Genomic DNA, 19,829 nt, shown 5'->3' with positions numbered 1-19,829 from the left:
ACGCGGCTTAAGGTGGAGGTCCCGACACGAAAGGTCGCGTGCGTCTATCCTCGAGATGGGAAACTGGGTTAACCGTCGCGGAATCGACGTAATGACTCGCAATTAAAATGAAATCAGAGGCGAATTTAATCGTCGTTAGATTTTCTTCAGTCGCGTGTTCATGGTTTTTGTATACAGGGATCGTGGTTCGCGGTACTCTAAAAGAGAGAAATAATTATTTTACGGAGAAATATGTAGAAAGTACAAGGAAAAGTTTTTGTCCATACGTTTTTTATCTTTGGCTTTACATGCATTCAAATTTTCTTGTATTGCGGTAGTTTTCATAAATGTATCTATAAATATGTATTTTATTTCAATCTAAATAAGAGCCGAGTATGAAATCGATTGAAATGCAGTTTTAATTTCGCGTTTTCATTTTTACGTTGATTTTTATTGAAACGTTGATTTTTATTGAAAGAATAAAATTGAATGGTTCGAAATTTACCGCAGAATTTTTTATATATATATATAAAATATATTTATAAAACAAAAGTTTCCATTTAACAATCACGATCAATGTTATAAATTCATCATCACAATCGAAATAATAACTTTTACGAAAAGTTATTTCAATCTTTATTTTATTTAGATTTTAATCATTTTTAAATATGATTATAGAGACGCTGTTATAAAGATACAAAAGACCATGGTATATTCGATACAAACAATCGTCAACAATAAGAAAAAAAAATTCTTCAATTTTTACTTCCCAACAATCCAACTAGTCGTTCAAAATACGTATCAAGCTAGAGCATCGAAGGCAAGGTTTCACCTTAATTTCCTTCTTTCTTTCTTCCTTGGTTTTCGAAATCTCGCGAACTAGAAACAGAGAAGTTCGAGCGACCGCAAAATCCTCGAAAGTTTTTCTCTCGAAATAGCCCGGCCAAGAAGATAAGATAAGATAGAGGGATAGACAAGGATCAGAGACTCTCGATCGTTTCGTTCCATTCTTCCTCGTCTAACCTCCTCGCGAGAGGAGTCGATTCTCAAGGGGTGTACAGAGGCGGTAGGAGGATCGTCTCTCTTTCTCTCTCTCTCTCTCTGTCTCTCTTTCCTTCTCTCTCTCTCCTTCTTTTCTTTGATTCCTGACTACGCCTTGGTGCGCAACAGATCGTGGTTCTCAACTCTCGAGTATACCAGTTGCAGTTCACTTTTCAAAGACGTTCAATCCTCCATTTTCCTCCCTGTTGCGTGGTTCTTAGTCACAGGATTTGTTGCCCTCTTCTCTTCATTTGAGGATTGGTTTGCTTTTAAAGCAACGTTTCGTTAATTTCTGACCTCACTTGGCCATACTCTTGTTTCATTCGAAGAGATCTTGAAAATGGAATGTTTTGAAATAGTTTTTTCGAGGTTTTTAATCTTATTATAGAACCAGTTTATAATAAATAATTCCATTATTTTAGTCAAAATATATAATTTAATTATGAAAAGAAATATTAAAAGAAATTTGTCGAACAAATATTTCATGAATAAAATCTTATTTTATGATTCAATATGTATTAAAAATTGTAACATGTGTGCAACTTTGAAATTTCCAATTTAAATTCATGCAAATATTTAATTATGAAAAAATTTTATATAATACTTATAGTAACATATATACATTGAGTAATTGAATTTCTTATATTACCATCTAAAATTTGAAAATAATAAGAAAAATTAAAACAAAAATATTGCATTCAATTTTTTAATTACATCTTTAATTGACAAAAAGAATTAGTTTTCGTTATAAATCCTACATTTTTACACTTAATCTTTAAAAAGTACGCACGTATACGTATGACATGATATGCACGCATAACACACGTATGACACGCATAACACACGTATGACACGCACTGTGCGTGCACACACACACACACACACACACACACACACACACACACACACACACACACACACACCTAATTTTCTTGTATATTTCGCTTGCGTTTCATCCCCCACGAGTATCTCGTTATTCCGGCGCTCTCGTCTCTCGCGAACCCACTCGGAACTGTGGCGTAAAGTCAAGCGAATGGTTACAAATTGAAGACGCTAATTTACACACGGTTTCGCACTCAAGCTTGCTTAGCTACGGCAGGTCGGCTCTCACGCCGCCTCTGGGCTTGCCTTGCGCTTCTGCTTATTAACTCGCACAAGTTTATGAGCCAGCTTCTAACGGCTAACAAGGTAAACAATGTTTGGCAATTATCTCGGTTAAATGATCCTCGTGAGACGCGCGCTGATCCTGGAACACAACAAAGTAGAAGGTGGGGGGACAGGTTTTCTATGCGTCGCTCGATTATTTTTGTTGTCGTTTAGTCAAGGACAAGACTTCCATCTTAACCCAATATAAAATGCGCATCGTGTATTCTCACTTGAAGATTTAAATAACAATCCAGAAAAAGAAGATATTATCGATAAAATTTTTTTATTAACTTCTCAAATATGGAAATTGAGTTTAAATTTTTTTTCCATTTTATAAATTGAATCCCAGTAATCAGCTTTTTTTTTTTGTAAAGAAATTGATTTAGAAGAATAGAATAATATACTTCGCCATTCATTCCTATAAACACATCTCGTTCGAATCCTTAAATCAACCAAAGCGGCGATCTCATCGTGGTGCGATCGCACGCTTGAAACCGGCGACGCGTGTCGCAAAAGAACGAGGCAAGAGTCGCAAGGAAAAAGAAAAGAAGGGAAAAAAATAAAGAAAGAAAATACGTATTTGAACGACGTAGAAAGTGAGAAAAGGATAGGAGGACAGCGAGACGAGACGAAGGGCGTAGGTAATTATCCATAGGAAGGTTCAAACTGGAAAGCAAAGTCGAAGGGTGCCTCTCCCGTGAGAGGCGTGAATTACACAGCGAGGCAAGCGAGCCAGCAGACAGGCTCATTGTCCTCCGCTAGTTTAATTAATGCAGCTGAACCGGCAGCCTCTCGTTCCTCCCCCACTACTTTCCCCTTCCTCTTCTCTCCGTCTGGCCTCTAGCTGTCTCTCCTTTCTTCAACGCCCATCCTTTCTCGACGTCATACCGTGTGCTTCCATACAACCACCATGATCTTCGATGATGTACGAAGATATAGAGTGGGGAGATAGGTTAAGGCGGTTGAGTGTGATACACGATGCTCTTGCCAACGGGATTTCGACGATGATTTGTCAATTAGCAACTCGATACTGTTAAGGCTTTGTTGCAGATTTTTTTTAATCAGTTAAGAATTTGTATATTTTGTATTCAAATTTTTGTGATTTTTTTTACTGTTTTACGTAATATGTCGAGAGGATGGAATAAGATTTGTTTTATTAAAATTTAAAAAATTTTTAATTTTTGAGATTATTGTTGTACATATTTTTTAAAAAAAGAATCTTAATATGAACTCAACGAAATTTGATACCGATTCTTTATGTTAAATTCGTTTCTTTTCTCGTTGAATTATTTATGTAATATTAAGAAAGGAAAAAATAAGTCGAAATAAAATAAAAATTTAAGAGAGAATAATCGAATTAAATTAATCCTGAATAAATTAATGCGGAAAGGATTAATCGATTCATAGCGACTAAAAACTGAATTAAATTTACTGTTCGAACGAAGAGAAAGAATACATCGAGTATCGAACTCGTTCACGCAATTTGACTCAATCGTTGCAGACTCGTGTCATCATTACTTCTTTTTTGTTTTCCTTCGAATAGTTACCGCTTGATCGCGTAATTACATGAATTATGCCCCCGGTGTGTACTTTCCTCTTCTCTTCTTCTCGATCAAACTGGTCTTCGCTGCACGCACACTGGCGTCGAAATCGACTCTCCTCATATGCAAATCGATTAACGGTGCATCCATACTGGTTTACCAATCTCCTTCTTCGTATATCTCTTGTTCTTTCTTACTCTTTTATCGCCTCCGTTACAGTCACCTACAAAAGTTCTTCGTGTGTATATTCTATATTATGTAAGATATGAATCGGACGATAAAAATTATATTTTCAAAAATTCTCGCCCCAATATCACAGTTACCTGAAAATACACTTTCAAAATACATTCTTAATTGAAGTTTGAGTATGGAATAATTTTCATAACGAAAATTTTCACGACCATATCTATCGTTCTACGCGCACACTTGACAGATGATCCTCGGGAGACAGTTTTTCAAGCCCCTGTTTCGTCGAACAGCTGATTCCTTGGTACCGGCTACCAAAGAAACGTTATATATCCACCACGGTGTCGGTTTACGTGTGTAACACGGTGGTGGACGCCGCAGAACGATACACGAGCGCAATAAAACGTTGAACGGGCCAGAGGAATTGGAGAAGCGAAACCGTGGCCTCCTCGTTTTCAGCAACGATCGTCGATCGGCTAGCATAGACCCGTTCCCTTCGATCTTTCTCGACTCCCAGAAGACAGCTGCTCGAAAGGCAACAACCGGTTTCTCGTTTTTTTCTTTCCCCCCTTTCTCTTCTGGGTCTTCCCCTTTTTTCCTTCTTCCTTTCTTTCTGTCGTACCTTTTATCTTCTTCTTCTTCTTCTTCTATCGTCTCGATGGAATTACATTACAATTCTGATGTTTTATCCTATTTTCTAAAGATACCATGAACCGAATGAATTTATTGATTATCGGTAAATTCAATTTCAAAATAATTAGTTATCGCTGGATTGAACGATATCTGTTTCGAAGCATTATTTTGAAACGAAGTTGAAAATGATATCTAGTAATTTTCCATGAACTTTTCATCGAACTAGTTCCCTCTGAAAAATAATGATTTCTTTGTATTTACGATCTAATTTCTCCTACACAGGAGCTGATGTAACTTTTTCTCTTTTCACAAATATCCTAGTTTCCTCTAATTCTTTACATCATCGCATTATGTTCTCTCTAAGAAAAAGATAATTGAAAAATATCACAGTCATTCTTTTACGAATTTTTCTTCGATATTCATTTTTAACAATTTGTAGAGTTTTTTTCAACTGGTTATCGTTATTTTTAATGTTTTTCTTCATGGAAAATTTTTCATTGTAATTTTCTTGTTTAATCCATCGTTAGCGGCATTTTCGAGCCGAGGCGCGCAATCACTCTTCTTCTCCGCGTCTTGAGGCCTCGTTACACCGGGATGATGTCTCTGTGGTCTTTGTCGGGAAATTGCATTATTCGCCATTAAAACGATATTAGCTCTCGTGGCGTCGCGTAGTTCACTCGTGCTTATGTACAAAGTAGACGATATTAAAATGAAATTTCCGCGATATCGTATCCGAAACGTGTGCTTACACGTTTAATGGCTTACCGTTATGCCAGCGTTGCTATCATTTTCGAGAGTTTTTCTATGTAAAATAATATTTGTTAAAAATCGATGAAGATATCTTTCTGTGCTTTAGTTTTAGAGGTGATAGAAGAAAGAGTATATAATTGATTATATTTCGTTCTTTATTGATTTTATTCGTGGAATATAATTGAAAAAAAAATTTCTATTTTTTAATGCTTACTGTAATTTTTTTCATTGACTTTGTTTCATTAGAAAAATGTAATAATTAAATATTAATTCCATTTTTTTCACTATTATTATTTAGGTTTAATTAATTTATTTTTTTGATTCTATTTTTTAATCCTTATTGTAATTTGTCTCATTGACTTTTTTATCATTAGAAAAATATATTAGATATTAATTCCATTTTTTCCACTATTATTATTTGAATTTAAGTTTAATTAATTTATTTTTTTGATTCTATTTTTATGATTCTATTTTTTAATCCTTATTGTAATTTTTCTCATTGACTTTTTTATTATTAGAAAAATATATTAGATAATTCTAAAAAATTTATATTAGATATAATTTTTTCCACCATTATTATTTGAATTTAAGTTTAATTAATTTATTTTTTTGATTCTATTTTTATGATTCTATTTTTATGATTCTATTTTACCATTATTATTTGAATTTAAGTATAATTTATTTTTTTGATTCTATTTTTTAATCCTTACTGTAATTTTTCTCATTGACTTTTTTATTATTAGAAAAATATATTAGATATTAATTCCATTTTTTTCACCATTATTATTTGAATTTAGGTTTAATTAATTTATTTTTTTGATTCTATTTTTTAATCCTTATTGTAATTTGTCTCATTGACTTTTTATTATTAGAAAAATATATTAGATATTAATTCCATTTTTTCCACCATTATTATTTGAATTTAAGTTTAATTAATTTATTTTTTTGATTCTATTTTTATGATTCTATTTTACCATTATTATTTGAATTTAAGTATAATTTATTTTTTTGATTCTATTTTTATGATTCTATTTTACCATTATTTGAATTTAAGTATAATTTATTTTTTTGATTCTATTTTTTAATCCTTACTGTAATTTTTCTCATCTTTTTATCATTGGAAAAATATATTAGATATTAATTCCATTTTTTTGATTCTATTTTTTAATCCTTACTGCAATTTTTCTCATTGACTTTTTATCATTAGAAAAATATAATAATTAGATATAATTCTATTTTTTCCACCATTATTATTTGAATTCAATTAATTTATTTTTTCGATTCATTAATTTCTGGATTACCATCATTCGTCAATCAATTAAATCAATCAATAAGCACAAACGATAGATCCTTTTCGTTGTCTTCATTAGCACTATCATTATTCCAAAAAAAAGAGAATCTTAATTATCTCGTTTTCAATATTCACAATTGAACCGATCGATTAACTTCTGAACCCACAATTTATCAATCCATCATCTCACGACATCCGCCCCCCATCCCGTCTCCACCATTAATACGTTTAACGCTCGTTCCTTTGGACCATCTGCTTTGGGGGTCGATGGTGATTCGCGCGGCTCTCTTTCCTTATTCTCGAGAAGCATTCAATTATAGACTTCAATTCAAAGGCGGCCCATTAGCATACGATGAATAATTCATCGGGCGAACGGTTAATCCGGCAATATGTAAATTAATCCCACTAATTGCGACCAACAATACGAACGTTGCGAGACGCGAGTCGTCCGCCGATTTATGCGCATATTTCGCGGCTCCGGCTTTTAACGAGGCTATACGCGACAATTTCGCGGTTCGAGTAGTCGGTCGAAAATGAGGAAAGGGAATTCGATGCCAATAACGGTGGAGGATAGAGGGGGAGGGGAGGGGAGGAAGTCAGACAGCGGGGACGAACCATCCTCCTCCGTCGCGAGTTATTATTTTATCCGTAATTGCTAAGAGAGTGATTTATGAAATGTCGCGGTGGAGCAGGTTGATCGACTCGTCTTGATGATTTAATGGAAGATTGAATGGAAGGCAACCACCGAACGCGGTGACGACCGACCGAGTGTAAATAATAATTGGCTACGATAATCGATACACGTGTAATTAGCATTCAGGTAGGGATGTACGACTAGGAAAGATAAAATATTAATTTTTCTTTAACGAAAATGTTAGAGAAAATAAAGAGAAAATTAGTGAATATTAGTTTCGAGAATGATCAGTTTTTCAAAAAGTTAATTTTAAATAAAACGGTAATAAATATCTCGAAGCGAAAAGTGTTTCAAGCTTCGCGTTATCGATCAATATATAGTCAATGCTCGGCAGATAAATCCCACTAGAAAGACTCTAACCGCTGCGCAAGGAACAAAAGGCATAAACCGACGGCAAAAAAGGAAAAGAGAAGGTGAAAAAGGAGCGAGAACAGTTATATAGGCTGTGGTAGGTCGAGGCTCGCTTGGCGCATCGAGGATGGAAACAAGCCGGGAAAATGGCTGAAGAACAACCTCTCTCTCTCTATATATACATATATATATTCCGCTTCCTCTGTCTCCACGCTCTTTTCCTTTACCAATCTTCACACCCTATTTTTTCCAATCCCTAATTGCGATTTCACCGGTTGGACTATAAAAAAAAAAAGAAATAAAAGACGGAAAGAAAAAGGAAACGAGGCTCGAATGGAGACTCTTCAATTAGCGGGATCGTCGACGCAGCCACGCGACGATAACGGTATGTCGTTAATACGCTTATTCCGCGACCTGCCTTTCCCTTTTTCATCGCTAATGACCGGCTGAATGGTGCGTCGTTCCGCGAAAAGAACGAGAATATCCGGTGAATTCGAGCCGTTTCCGGGCCTAGCTTTTCAACGGTGGAAAGAGGTGGTGACGGAGAAACGCGTGGAAAAACGATTAGCGCGAACGTAATTACGAACGCTAGTTCGTTACTGGTAAATTAGAACGAAATAATTTGTTCGAGCGATTCGCTCGCCAACGCGATCCGCCAACTTGAAAAGAATCCTCTTTTCTCGGCAAATTAACGGAGAATTCATTACGCGTCTCTTTAACTCGCAACTTCTTTTCTTCCGTGTGGTCTATACGTCTACTCTATTCGGATTGTCCTCCTTTATGATGTCACGCTGTCAGCCTGCATTTCTTTTCTTTTCGTTTTCACTGTAATTTTTTTAATTCGTCAAGCGTCGGTCGGTTAATGAAGGATAAGCTTGATTTCGTGATTCTTTCGAGACACTTTTTCGACGAATTAAATTGAATCGAGGTTACATAAATGAAAAATAGATTTCTTTATATTTTTCTTTTTTTTTGTTTGCTGGGAATGATAAACTCGTTAATTTGAGATTTTCACGCGATAGCTCGCAATTAAAATTCGTGAAAGATTAATTTAGCAACAACCATATTACCATATTATCTTTTCTAAGATAAATTTATTTTTCGCATTTTAAGTAAGAAGCAAGAAGTTTTTTTCTTCAAAAAATAATCTTTCATTCTACTCGCGAATCACAAGTTGCCAATTGTATAACCCGCGAAATTCGAATAAAGGACTCTCTCCTCATTCTCATTTACTCCTCCTGTCTCGACCTACCGTAAACCCCGCGCGACTCGTGGTGTATTCTCGTGGAAAGATTCGAGAGTGCGTTTATTATTTCGCCTCGGCAATGTCGCATGCGCACTGCCGCTCTCCCCCCTTTCCCCCCTTTCGTCGTCCCCACTCCAGCTGACTGGTTGGTGAATCACTGTTGAAGCTCATGTGGCCGCGAACAAGTGGGTATACGCCGGGAAACGAGGCGCGAATTGGGCTCGATTTTTTTCTCTCTTCTTTTTTCTCCTTTTTTTTCTTTTCCGAGGGGCGAAACAGTGGCAAGGGATAGAGAGAAAGGGTGGAGAAGTGGATGGAAAGCGGGGAAAGAGAGAGAGATTAATTACTGTCATGCACTGAATGGATGCACCTGTGGCCTCGAAGCAAGCTTTTTTCTATCGGATGCTCCAGGAAATTAACCTTCCCCGCTTGCCAGTTGAATTCTCGAGTTTTTACGGTTCTTCGCTGCTGCGTCGCTTCTTCTTTTTTTTTTTTTTTAATCTTTTTTTTTCTTTTCTCTCTTTTCCTTACCCCCCTAGACTCTCTTCTCTTTCTATACCTTTTCCATTCCCGTCGTTGTTTTTGTCGCTCCATCTGAATTGTCTTTCTCTCCGTCTCGCTCTTTTGGAGGGATAAGAGAGAAATTAAAACGAATGTTAGCGATGAGATAGCGAAACCGCTCCGCTCGCTCGTGTTTAATGTTCTTCTAATTGCATCGGGCTTCTTTTGATTGCTGTCAGCTCGGTGAATGTAGACTGTGTCGGGATTAATTCGAGTGTGAGAGGAATGAAAGAGTGGAGAATGATACTTATCGTGTGCAATGAAATAACGAGGGATGGTTCGGGTTATTTTTGCCATTTTTATTCAAACGTACCTCGCATTAAGGTGTATAATTTTTTATCTTCAAGTTACGTTCATTTAAAAATATTAATGTTTCGCGAATCTAACCAAAAATTCTAAATCATTCGAATTATATTATTCAAAAATTCGTAATAAAAATTTCTACTTCGATTTTCTCGATATAATATATAATGCATATTTATTATACGCATTAAATTCATCGTGAAATAAAACTTAACGATTCTCATTCGCATTTATTTACAAATAAATAACGTTTAATGAACATCAAACCATAGAAACGACACGCGAATGTACTTTTATTAATAACCAAAACTAAGAAGTGACAAATAGAGACGGATTTTCAATATCTCAATTCGGTAATTTCTCACGTTTATCCTGACAATTTCGACACGGAAGAACGCACGAGCGACGAGAATACTCGCGTTACAGGAAGTCCTCGAGAAAAAGCTCGTTCACTTTGTAAAGTCAACGCGTAGGTGGCGCACGTGCATGGCGCAAACCCTTCGCCATCGTCTTTTTAAACGACATCTTGTCAAAGCGGAAAACATTCTTTTACCTCCTTGTGTCACGCGACCCGTAAACCGTGTATCACGACACCTTATTACTCTTCAATAATTCGAAGATAAGCGCCGTTAGAACCGCTTCCTCAAGATTTCACGCTACTTAACCTCACGCTCTGTTTGCGTAAAAAAGGTAAATCTTCTTTAACCCTTTTATGAACGCAGGAAAGAAAAATATCTATAAATATCGAAGAAATATCGAAGGAAACAGAATTTTTATTTATTTTTTTCCATATATTATAAGAAACACCCTCTCGAAATTATTCGACAAGAACATTTAAGGAATATCTCGTGAAGAAACTTACGTAGGAAATATATTTCCACGTTTTTTCGAGGTAAGATGCCACTATTAACTCGAAAGCCCTCGACTGTTGAAAAGCCCACGTCTATGGCTCTCAACTTTCATTCTGCTTACCTTCAAGACTACGTCATCGGTAGTGAAAGTGTTAATTATCGTCTAGTAATACGCCTTAAAAAAAACGTGAATCCACCTCCTTCACTCCGGTATAGCCTTGCCCTCTTCTCTTAATTCCCTCCCCAACTTCTTCCTTTTTCTTTTCTAAGAGTAAGTCCACTCTCTTACCCGCCATCTTTGATGTTTCTCCCTTTTTATCTATCGGCGGTATGAAATTTATAAAAAGACCTTTCGCGTCAAACATAATAATTTAGAGGTAATTTACGTTTCTTGCTCGATCTCGTGGTGTAATTTTAAGTAATACTTTGAGGTAATAACAAAGTACCATTTTTAAGAGATCGAATAGTTTTACGAGCAATCGTGCAAAGGTTAAATTTAATGTTGCTGATCGACGAAATTTATGCATCTTACGCGGCGTGTGAACGGCGATAGACCAAAAATTTCGATATGTATTTATATAATTTTTTTTTAAACAATTAATCGATGAAATTATCATATCGTGTGATCAATTTCAAAATATTCAATAAGAAAAAGATTATATCGTTGAATTAAGTTAATCTCGATAAATTTAAATCGTCTTGGAACAATTCAGGAATTGAGAAAAAATTCAATTCAACGAGGTGTAATTAAAATAAAAATATTATCCTTCGCGTGGCGAAAAGGTTAACCGTATGAATAGCGCATCTGAATAGCTGTCTTATTATCTCATTTAATTTAATCAAAACAAAATAACATCGTATTAATAACGCATTACGTTATACAATTTTTTAACTAAACGTTGAAAAGGTTAAAATCGATTTGTTCCATCTAACTTTTTCCTTTTTTTCTTCTTCTCTTTTTTTTTTTTTTTTCCCTCTCTTACTTTACACCTATGGTATGAGTAGAAGGATCGATTAGAAAATTCTTAATGGCGTATTTTAAAAGGCGGAATAGAACATAGGTTATAGTCGAGGCTCTTAATAAATTTTACGGCATGATAGCTCTGAGGCGCGCAACATCAAGATAATAATTAATTTCCCTCGGAGTATTTTCCAACGAAAATATCCTTTTATGTGGGTTAAACGTAGATTTAATTATATTATATTAAAACTACTATATATACCTTCAGTATCGTCCCCATAATATCCCGTGAATGGTAATTTAATTCCTCTCTCACAAAGGTATGAAAATTATAATATCCATTCATGTTGCACCATTCCTCGCTTTTCCTCTATCCCTCTCTTTTTATCCCCACCCGCAAGCAGCCATCCTTCTCCTTTTGATACCTTTGACAACGACCAATTGCCTTTCAACGTCGATCCCTCCCCCCTCCCCTCCTCTGCTCTCCTCTCCTCGCGTCGGTTGACGAAAACATTTCGCACGCCGACATTTTAATTGCAACTTGTGGAAATATTTTGGAAATGCTTTCGCGATCCGTCAATTTTCTCGTAATTCCAATTTTCACGCGCAGAATTGTTCGTAATTGCGATTACGTACGAACGAAATTTCGACTTTTCTCCTTCGTATCGTAATGATTTGTATGTAAAATATTCGAAAGCGTATTGGCGATATTCAATTTCTAATTCAACGTAACACACGACTCAAAGACTATTCAATAATTTCAAAATCAAAAAGAAACTCGTCATCAATAATAACCTAACCTAACATTTCGATATTCAAAAGTAACAACGAGTTCGATGCAATACGTAATTCGATCGAAAGATCCAAAACCTAACCTAACATTCTGACATCGAGAAAATACTCGATCGAAAAGCTCGTCAAAAAGATAATAACTTAACCTAACATTTCGATATTCAAAAGTAACACGAGTTCGATGCAATACGTAATTCGATCGAAAGATCCAAAACCTAACCTAACATTCTGACATCGAGAAAATACTCGATCGAAAAGCTCGTCAAAAAAAGATAATAACCTAACCTAACATTTCGATATTCAAAAATAACACGAGTTCGATGCAATACGTAATTCGATCGAAAGATCCAAAACCTAACCTAACATTCTGACATCGAGAAAATACTCGATCGAAAAGCTCGTCAAAAAAAGATAATAACCTAACCTAACATTTCGATATTCAAAAGTAACAACGAGTTCGATGCAATACGTAATTCGATCGAAAGATCCAAAACCTAACCTAACATTCTGACATCGAGAAAATACTCGATCGAAAAGCTCGTCAAAAAAAGATAATAACCTAACCTAACATTTCGATATTCAAAAATAACGAGTTCGATGCAATACGTAATTCGATCGAAAGATCCAAAACCTAACCTAACATTCTGACATCGAGAAAATACTCGATCGAAAAGCTCGTCAAAAAAAGATAACCTGAAAAAAACTTCCTATTCATCCCTAACCTAATACCACGCATTCTTAATCCTACCTCAAATTCTCCCCCTCCATAAATATCCCCCTCCCCCCATCGATATACCAATCGCGGATACGAAAATCCAGGGCGAAAGAGCACGCCACATGTCGAAGTTCCCCCGAGTTTAACGCGGTATCGCAATGCTATCCATCCGACGCGCTCGAGAAATCCTCGTGAGCCGAGGAATAAACGCCGCCCATGCAAGAATTCGAGTTTTCGCAGGAGGAAGCCACCGCGCGCGTCTACTGCAAAACTGGCGACAAAACGAGTCAATGTCGCCGGCAAGCGATCGTTTGGCTGCGCGCGCGCGCATGTATACGCGTTTCCACGTGTTTGTACGTGTTATAGCGTGCGGCAGCGGGCAACGTAGGGACAAGAGAGGCGATATATAATGTTCCGCGATATTAAACGGGACGCATTCCACCGAAGCCACCCTCTGGTCCCTGCTATGAATGCTTCCACGACCCCCTCCCCTCCCTCCCCGCCTCCTGTCTCACTACCCTTCCGCGCACACGTGCACACGCACACGCACACCCAGCTGGCGGCAGACAACACCCACACGGGAGCTCTGGCGCGGCTCTGGCCTACTCGACCAGAGCTGACTCCCCTCCCCTCCCCGCTCCCCTCCCTTCGATGGTTATACGCCAAATTTACAGCTTAGCCCGAGCCACCACCACGAACACGCCATTTACTACACCCCCGGGGACCGGATGCGCGGACGGCTCTCTGTGACGCGCGTTTGCTCAAGGATAAAGCTGCTTCGAACGATTTACCGATGTCACCGATATAATACCGAGCATGGGGACGGTTGTCGAGTGTACTTGCGCGTTCAGTTTTAGGGAGATCGGTTGTTTGATGTTGCCTGTTGGAGAGGCTGATTGGGGATTGCGTTTCGGTGGAGGAGGTGATATGATTAGGAGAGATGAGTGTATGAGTTGATTTTTTTTAGGGGGAGAATTGAGGGGCGAAGATTTAAGTTTTTAATTAGATTTTAAGTAGCTGCATGAAAGATATCAGTGGTGATAGTTGAATAGTACATGGTCCTATCCGGATAATTTAAAAGGAATATCGCTCTTTACAGATAATATCATCTAATTTAGCAAACCTCAAAAAAGAATTGTACATTTTTACCATATTTGTACGATTAAATAAGTACACGTGTCGTATTGTAATATTTATATAGAACTGTGAAAAAAAATCCTAACCTGAAGTACAAATCAAAAGAAATAGTTTATATAATTACCACATCACTAGCATAAGTAGCAGTACTTCCCATCCCACCCAATCAGAATTCCACTCCTCCATACATCTCCCAACGGTTAAAACAGTTAAACCACCTACAACAATCAATACCTCAATGCCCCATACCTAAACTCCAAAATCCTCACACCCCCGTACACAACGGATATATATACACACACCCACTTGAAACTTTCTCCCCAACCCTCCAACATCCGACTGCTATCCAAGTCCTCCAACCAGGCCAGAATCGCGGAATTGTCGCGGTCGAGGCGAAAAGGAGGTAAGAAAATTTAGTTATGCGTGGACGCACAGGGTCTAGGTGGAGTTGTGGGCCGGGGAGGGGTGGCAAGGCGTGCGTCGCCTGGACAAGGACGTGTTCCGGGATCTCCCCGTGACCGGGAGTAGCCACGACATTCCAAAATGCTTTCTCCCACCCCACCCTCCTGTGCTCGAGTTCCTGCGCCGTATCACGGCTGACCCGGCCATTCCCTATCCTTCATCCGCGCATTTCCATCCCTCTGCCGACGGGCGCGCCGAATGCAACCATGCGTCATCCGCCATGATCTATGCTTTCTGCCGCGCTGGCATCACGCTTCGCGTGCACGCGCGTGCACTCACTGCTTCGTGTGTATAGGTTAGGTATATCTACAGGCTGTTTCACGAGTAGGATAGAATATTGTTCGCTGATGTCGGATTGAGTTTGGATTAGAAATAGATTCTGGAAATGGAATGGAAAAGTTTCACAAGTTGCACGTATCAATCTAGGATAAAATAACGTTCGCTTAAGTCGGATTGGATTTGGTTTAGTTATTCGTAGAGATAGCGTCTGTTTATGTATAGGGTGTCTCAAAAATAAATATTAAGTGGCATTGAGTTTAGTCGTAAAATTAATTTCGTTTCAAATTGTGAATAAAAAATTCGCAAATAACAGTTATTTTCTCTTTATCTTTATTTGAAACGTCCAAAAATAAAAATCTAACAGACTAATATCAGGAAATAATATAGCTACTTTATTCGAAATTTTTTAATTATTTTTTTAACATTTTTTAAAGTGTCTTTTGAAATATTGATGCATATTTTTTAATTATCCTGTGTAAATACGATTTACTCGTATTTCTATATTTGTTTATGTTTTCTTTATATATATATATATATATATATATATATAAAAATAAAATATATATATATAATAAATATATATATATATATATATATATATATATATATATAATAAATATATATATATATATATATATATATATATATATATATATATATATAGCATTTACGTCGGTAGTCACGGCGTTTAGAGATATAGGCGGTCGTATACGCGTGTGCGTGGCCATCTCTGTCCGTGCTCGCGTCTCTATTAAAGCTACGCTCATTTCCAGTGGCTTGTGCATATTGTGTCCGCACAACCGCCCTCTGTGAATATTTAGAGAGCTCGACGAAACAACACTGGGCAGATGATCTGTGACATAGGTCTGAATATCCCTTCACAGTTCTTTTTTTTATCTTTGAACGATATAATCATTTTTTTTTTTTTAGGATTTATGGGCAAGAATAGTCAATTTGGAATTTTTGGTTTTCAAAAATTATATGTTTTACAATTTTTACTTGGAATTTATATTATATATTCTTATTTGGTCTGAGAATTCTTGAAAAGATTTTTTATCTAATGCTTGCACGTAATCTTATTTTTAACCAATAGTCGACATACCTATTCTCATAGTATCAGATTCATCTTAACCTAGAGATTCCTCGCTTGATCATTCTTATTTTTACATATCACGCTTTCAACAAATAATATTTATTTTTATGATCAATATAGCTTCATTAAAATTATCATTTCTAAATTATCATATATTTTCGACCAATAGCAATCCATGCTTATTTTTATAATCATCCCCATCAGACCATCCTCCAATTAAATCCAACACTCAGCCAATCCGAAACTACCACCTCGTCACACATCGAAGAAGCTGAAAAGCCAAAGGCAAAGCTTTCGTATTCGTCGGTGGCGCCCGAGATTAGAGGCTCGCGAGGAACGCGACACGATGCAGTTTCCCCCATCGTCGTCGTACGCGGCGTGTACACGGGGGTTCGTCGCCGCTTTCAAGGGATCCGGTATTGCGGTCGGAACACCGAACAGCGCTCGAGGCTCTTCCGGGGGCTTAACACACACACTCCACCCCCTGTAGGCGGAGTGTACCGCCTACGAGCTTCCCCTACCACCTATCCAAGCACTGATACGCGATATCAAGGAACACTTGTTGCTCCACGGCGTACAGAGCGAATCTCCCGCGCCAACTCCCGTTCCACGATTTTTCACGTGCTGATTTTTCCACCACCCTCGTCCGCGAGCCACCCCACCTCCCCAATGCGTAACGTTGATCTCGTTTCATCTCGTTAAATCCCGCGAAACGGTGAAATTTTCGCGCGCTTCTATCCACTGCCGATCGTCTTGCTTCGTTCCGCCTCGGTTAATTTCGTTTCCACTCGGTCTGTCTCGCTCCCGATCGGTTAATTTCGTTCTCGCTCGGTCCGTCTCGCTCTGTGCCGTGGCTCGCGGCTGTTCGCCCGTCCTTGTTTACATCATTGGTACACTCAGCCCGGTTTCGCCGACCGTTTGGGTGCGTGGTGCGTGTTGGCGGGTATCGGCGATATTCCAGCCTCGAAAACGAGCGAGCCGCGCGGATTCCGTCACGCGGCCACCGTAGACCCGAGATATGTCCGAGGTGCGACGGTGTAAATCTTATTCGTTCGCCACGATGCGAGGCCAGCTCGAAGATCGGGATGCGCTGATATGATACGCGCGCTACCACGCCACGGGGCGAACCGTTCAGAGTAATTCGATTCAGTCGTTTGTTTATAGTCTTTCGTTATTGTACTATGTTATGTTTTTGTCTTTCTTTCTTTTTCTTCTTTTTCTTTTTTTTTTCTTTTGAATGAATTCTGTGAGATAGTCGGAAGTGAATATATACATTTGAGAATAAAGGATTTATTTTATATTGATTTTACGTATGATTGGAATAATAATTTTTTTTAATGAATTTGCATTTCGATAGATAATTCCTAGGTGTTTTTCTTTCTTATATACGTAAATGATACATTATGAACAGTGATCGCTATAGGAACACAACAACACATTTGAGGGTAGTATGGTATACGATCGTTGAGGATTACTATTAAAAGTTTATTTAATTTGGATATATACATGAGGCATTCCAATTCAAAAGATATTGTTGTCTATTAAATATAATACGTTAAATATTAATGTTTTTAATACATTTATATTTTGAAATTGTACATCTATTTAATTATTAAATAAATTTTCGATATCAGCAAAAACATTTTGCAAGATGTATACTCACTTTTAATTTTTCTTTCTTCGTTTCTTTTCTCTTTATCTTTGGACATGTGAAAAGAACAGATTTTGTTTTTGTTTTTTATTTTACCAGATCAAAAGAGGAAAATTTAAAAAGATTGTACACGTGTATGAGATATATCGGGAGCAGAGAAGTAACGAATGTGGTTGATTGTTACAGGCAGTGCGGTGGCTGCAGCCGACACCATTTCCGCGCCGTGGACTCCCACGAGTTCCGGGCCGCCGCCCGACGCGAACGGCTCCGGCTCGGATACCAAGAACCTCGACGTTGGCGAAATTAGCGATGTAAGTTCAATATTTCTTTCAATTATCTTCGAGTCATACAACTTGTTCTTTTATCTTCAATATTTTTTTTAATTAGCTTCAACATACTTTGCCGCGAAGGACGCCATCTTGAGATTTTGTTGATATAACCTCAAAATTGTTTTTAATTAAAAAATGTGGCACTTCGATTACGATTTCTTAATTGTTTATATATTTATTAATATTGTTAATTATGATTTATAACAAGTTAGATTAAACATTTCACGATAGTTATTTTCTAATGACATTTTCATTAACATCGTATGATACCTCATTAGATTTTTTAATTGTTTATGTTATTGATTATTGCTGCACAATTTATATTAACCGAAAATTAGATCAAAAACATTTCGTCGATAGTTTTTCTAACAATATTTTCTTCGCAGATATTTTTCTTATTGGCTTGGTTGGTATTTTTCAGGACGAGAAGGACCTATCGGCAGCGGACGCGGAAGGTGTATGGTCGCCGGATATCGAGCAGAGCTTCCAAGAAGCTCTCACCATATATCCGCCATGCGGCCGACGCAAAATCATCCTGTCCGACGAAGGGAAGATGTACGGTGAGTCGAGCAATTTCCTGACAAATCTCTCTCCCACATTTTCGCTAGGGTGATTGAAATAAAAAAAAGAGGATCGTGGAAAACGACGAAAAGAGAATACATATATATATTCATATTTCATATCTATACATATATAGGATATTAATATATTATCGTGACGGTTTTAATCAAAAAAACAAATGCAAAAATAAAATAAATTTTTTGAAGCTTATTTATAAAGCTTATTCACAATGAATTTAGATAGACTTTTGAAGATTTTCCAATTATTCCAAAAATATTTCATCGCGCGCAAAAAAAAATTGATTCAAAGGAATTCTACCACTTTGAGGCAAAAATAAGAAGAAAATGAAATACCCGACGCACCTCATAAATCGATCGAAAATCCATCGACCCCAATTCTTATAAAAAAAAATGAAAACGAAAAATCGTTCAAGAAAAGATGAAAAAAAAAAAAATAAATAAAAAGAGAAATCGAAAATATCACGTATCCCCCATATAAGGTGACCAAAAGATTCGTTAAGGGGTAACGGAAAGAGATGGCGGAAAGTGGGTAGGAGGGTGGGTGAAACTATATTGGGACAAAGATGCTGGTCAAGGGGGCTATCTTTCGAGGCGTGGCATTATTGCCTCGGTGGTGAGCTCATGGCGGTTAATGTTGGTGACTACGGTGGTACCCGTGGTCGTAGGAGGCAATATCTGCTCGGTCACGTAGACTGACCTCAGCATCGAGCAATAACGACGCTCGCCTCGACGTTTCTACCATCGCGCTTAGTATGAAGCATAAGGATCCTTCATCTAAGGATATTTTTTTCCTCCATGCGATATTATTCGCGAACGCGTCTGTCACCTTTGCTGCGTGGAATATTTTCACCTTGATTTTTCTTTGGAAATTAATTTTTTTTTTTTTTTTTTTTTGGTATTTCAGTCTCTTATGTTATTACGAGTTTGTTTAAAAATATAAAAGTATAAACGCGATAAAATGACTTCGTAATTAAGTTGTATAATTTAATTTTTTCTATCACTTGATAGAATTTTGTAATGTACTTTTAATTAAAAATATTTTATATTATAGATTTTTTAATTGCTTCTTGTTTTTGAAAATTAAAATCTTGAAATATGATTCTTTTGAGTAAAGTTTTCTTTGAAGTTACAGAATAGGAATATAATTTTTTAAAAGACAATTATCTATGTAACATCTTATAAGAAAAGATTATATTTCACTAATACTTCTCCTCGAAGGAAGTAAAAATTTTCCTCGACACCATTCGCTCGATAGA

The 19,829-nt window shown here is 37.0% G+C and overlaps 1 protein-coding gene across 18 annotated transcripts in view; it reads left to right on the top strand.

The window, feature by feature from the left end:
- LOC107994675 (protein scalloped) overlaps positions 1–19,829 on the top strand; it is a 176,814-nt gene that overhangs the window by 117,779 nt on the left and 39,206 nt on the right. For all 18 annotated transcript variants that reach the window (XM_062078431.1, XM_062078399.1, XM_062078484.1 and 15 more), the window contains 2 exons: positions 17,850–17,974; positions 18,414–18,552. In XM_062078431.1, coding sequence (XP_061934415.1) covers positions 17,850–17,974; positions 18,414–18,552 — 264 coding nt within the window. The remainder of the gene's footprint in view (positions 1–17,849; positions 17,975–18,413; positions 18,553–19,829) is intronic.

The sequence above is a fragment of the Apis cerana genome, linkage group LG1 (genome assembly GCF_029169275.1).
Source record: "Apis cerana isolate GH-2021 linkage group LG1, AcerK_1.0, whole genome shotgun sequence".
Taxonomy (NCBI): Eukaryota; Metazoa; Arthropoda; class Insecta; order Hymenoptera; family Apidae; genus Apis; species Apis cerana.
The sequence above is the reverse complement of the archived record's forward strand: the minus strand, read 5'-3'. Positions and strand labels throughout refer to the sequence as shown.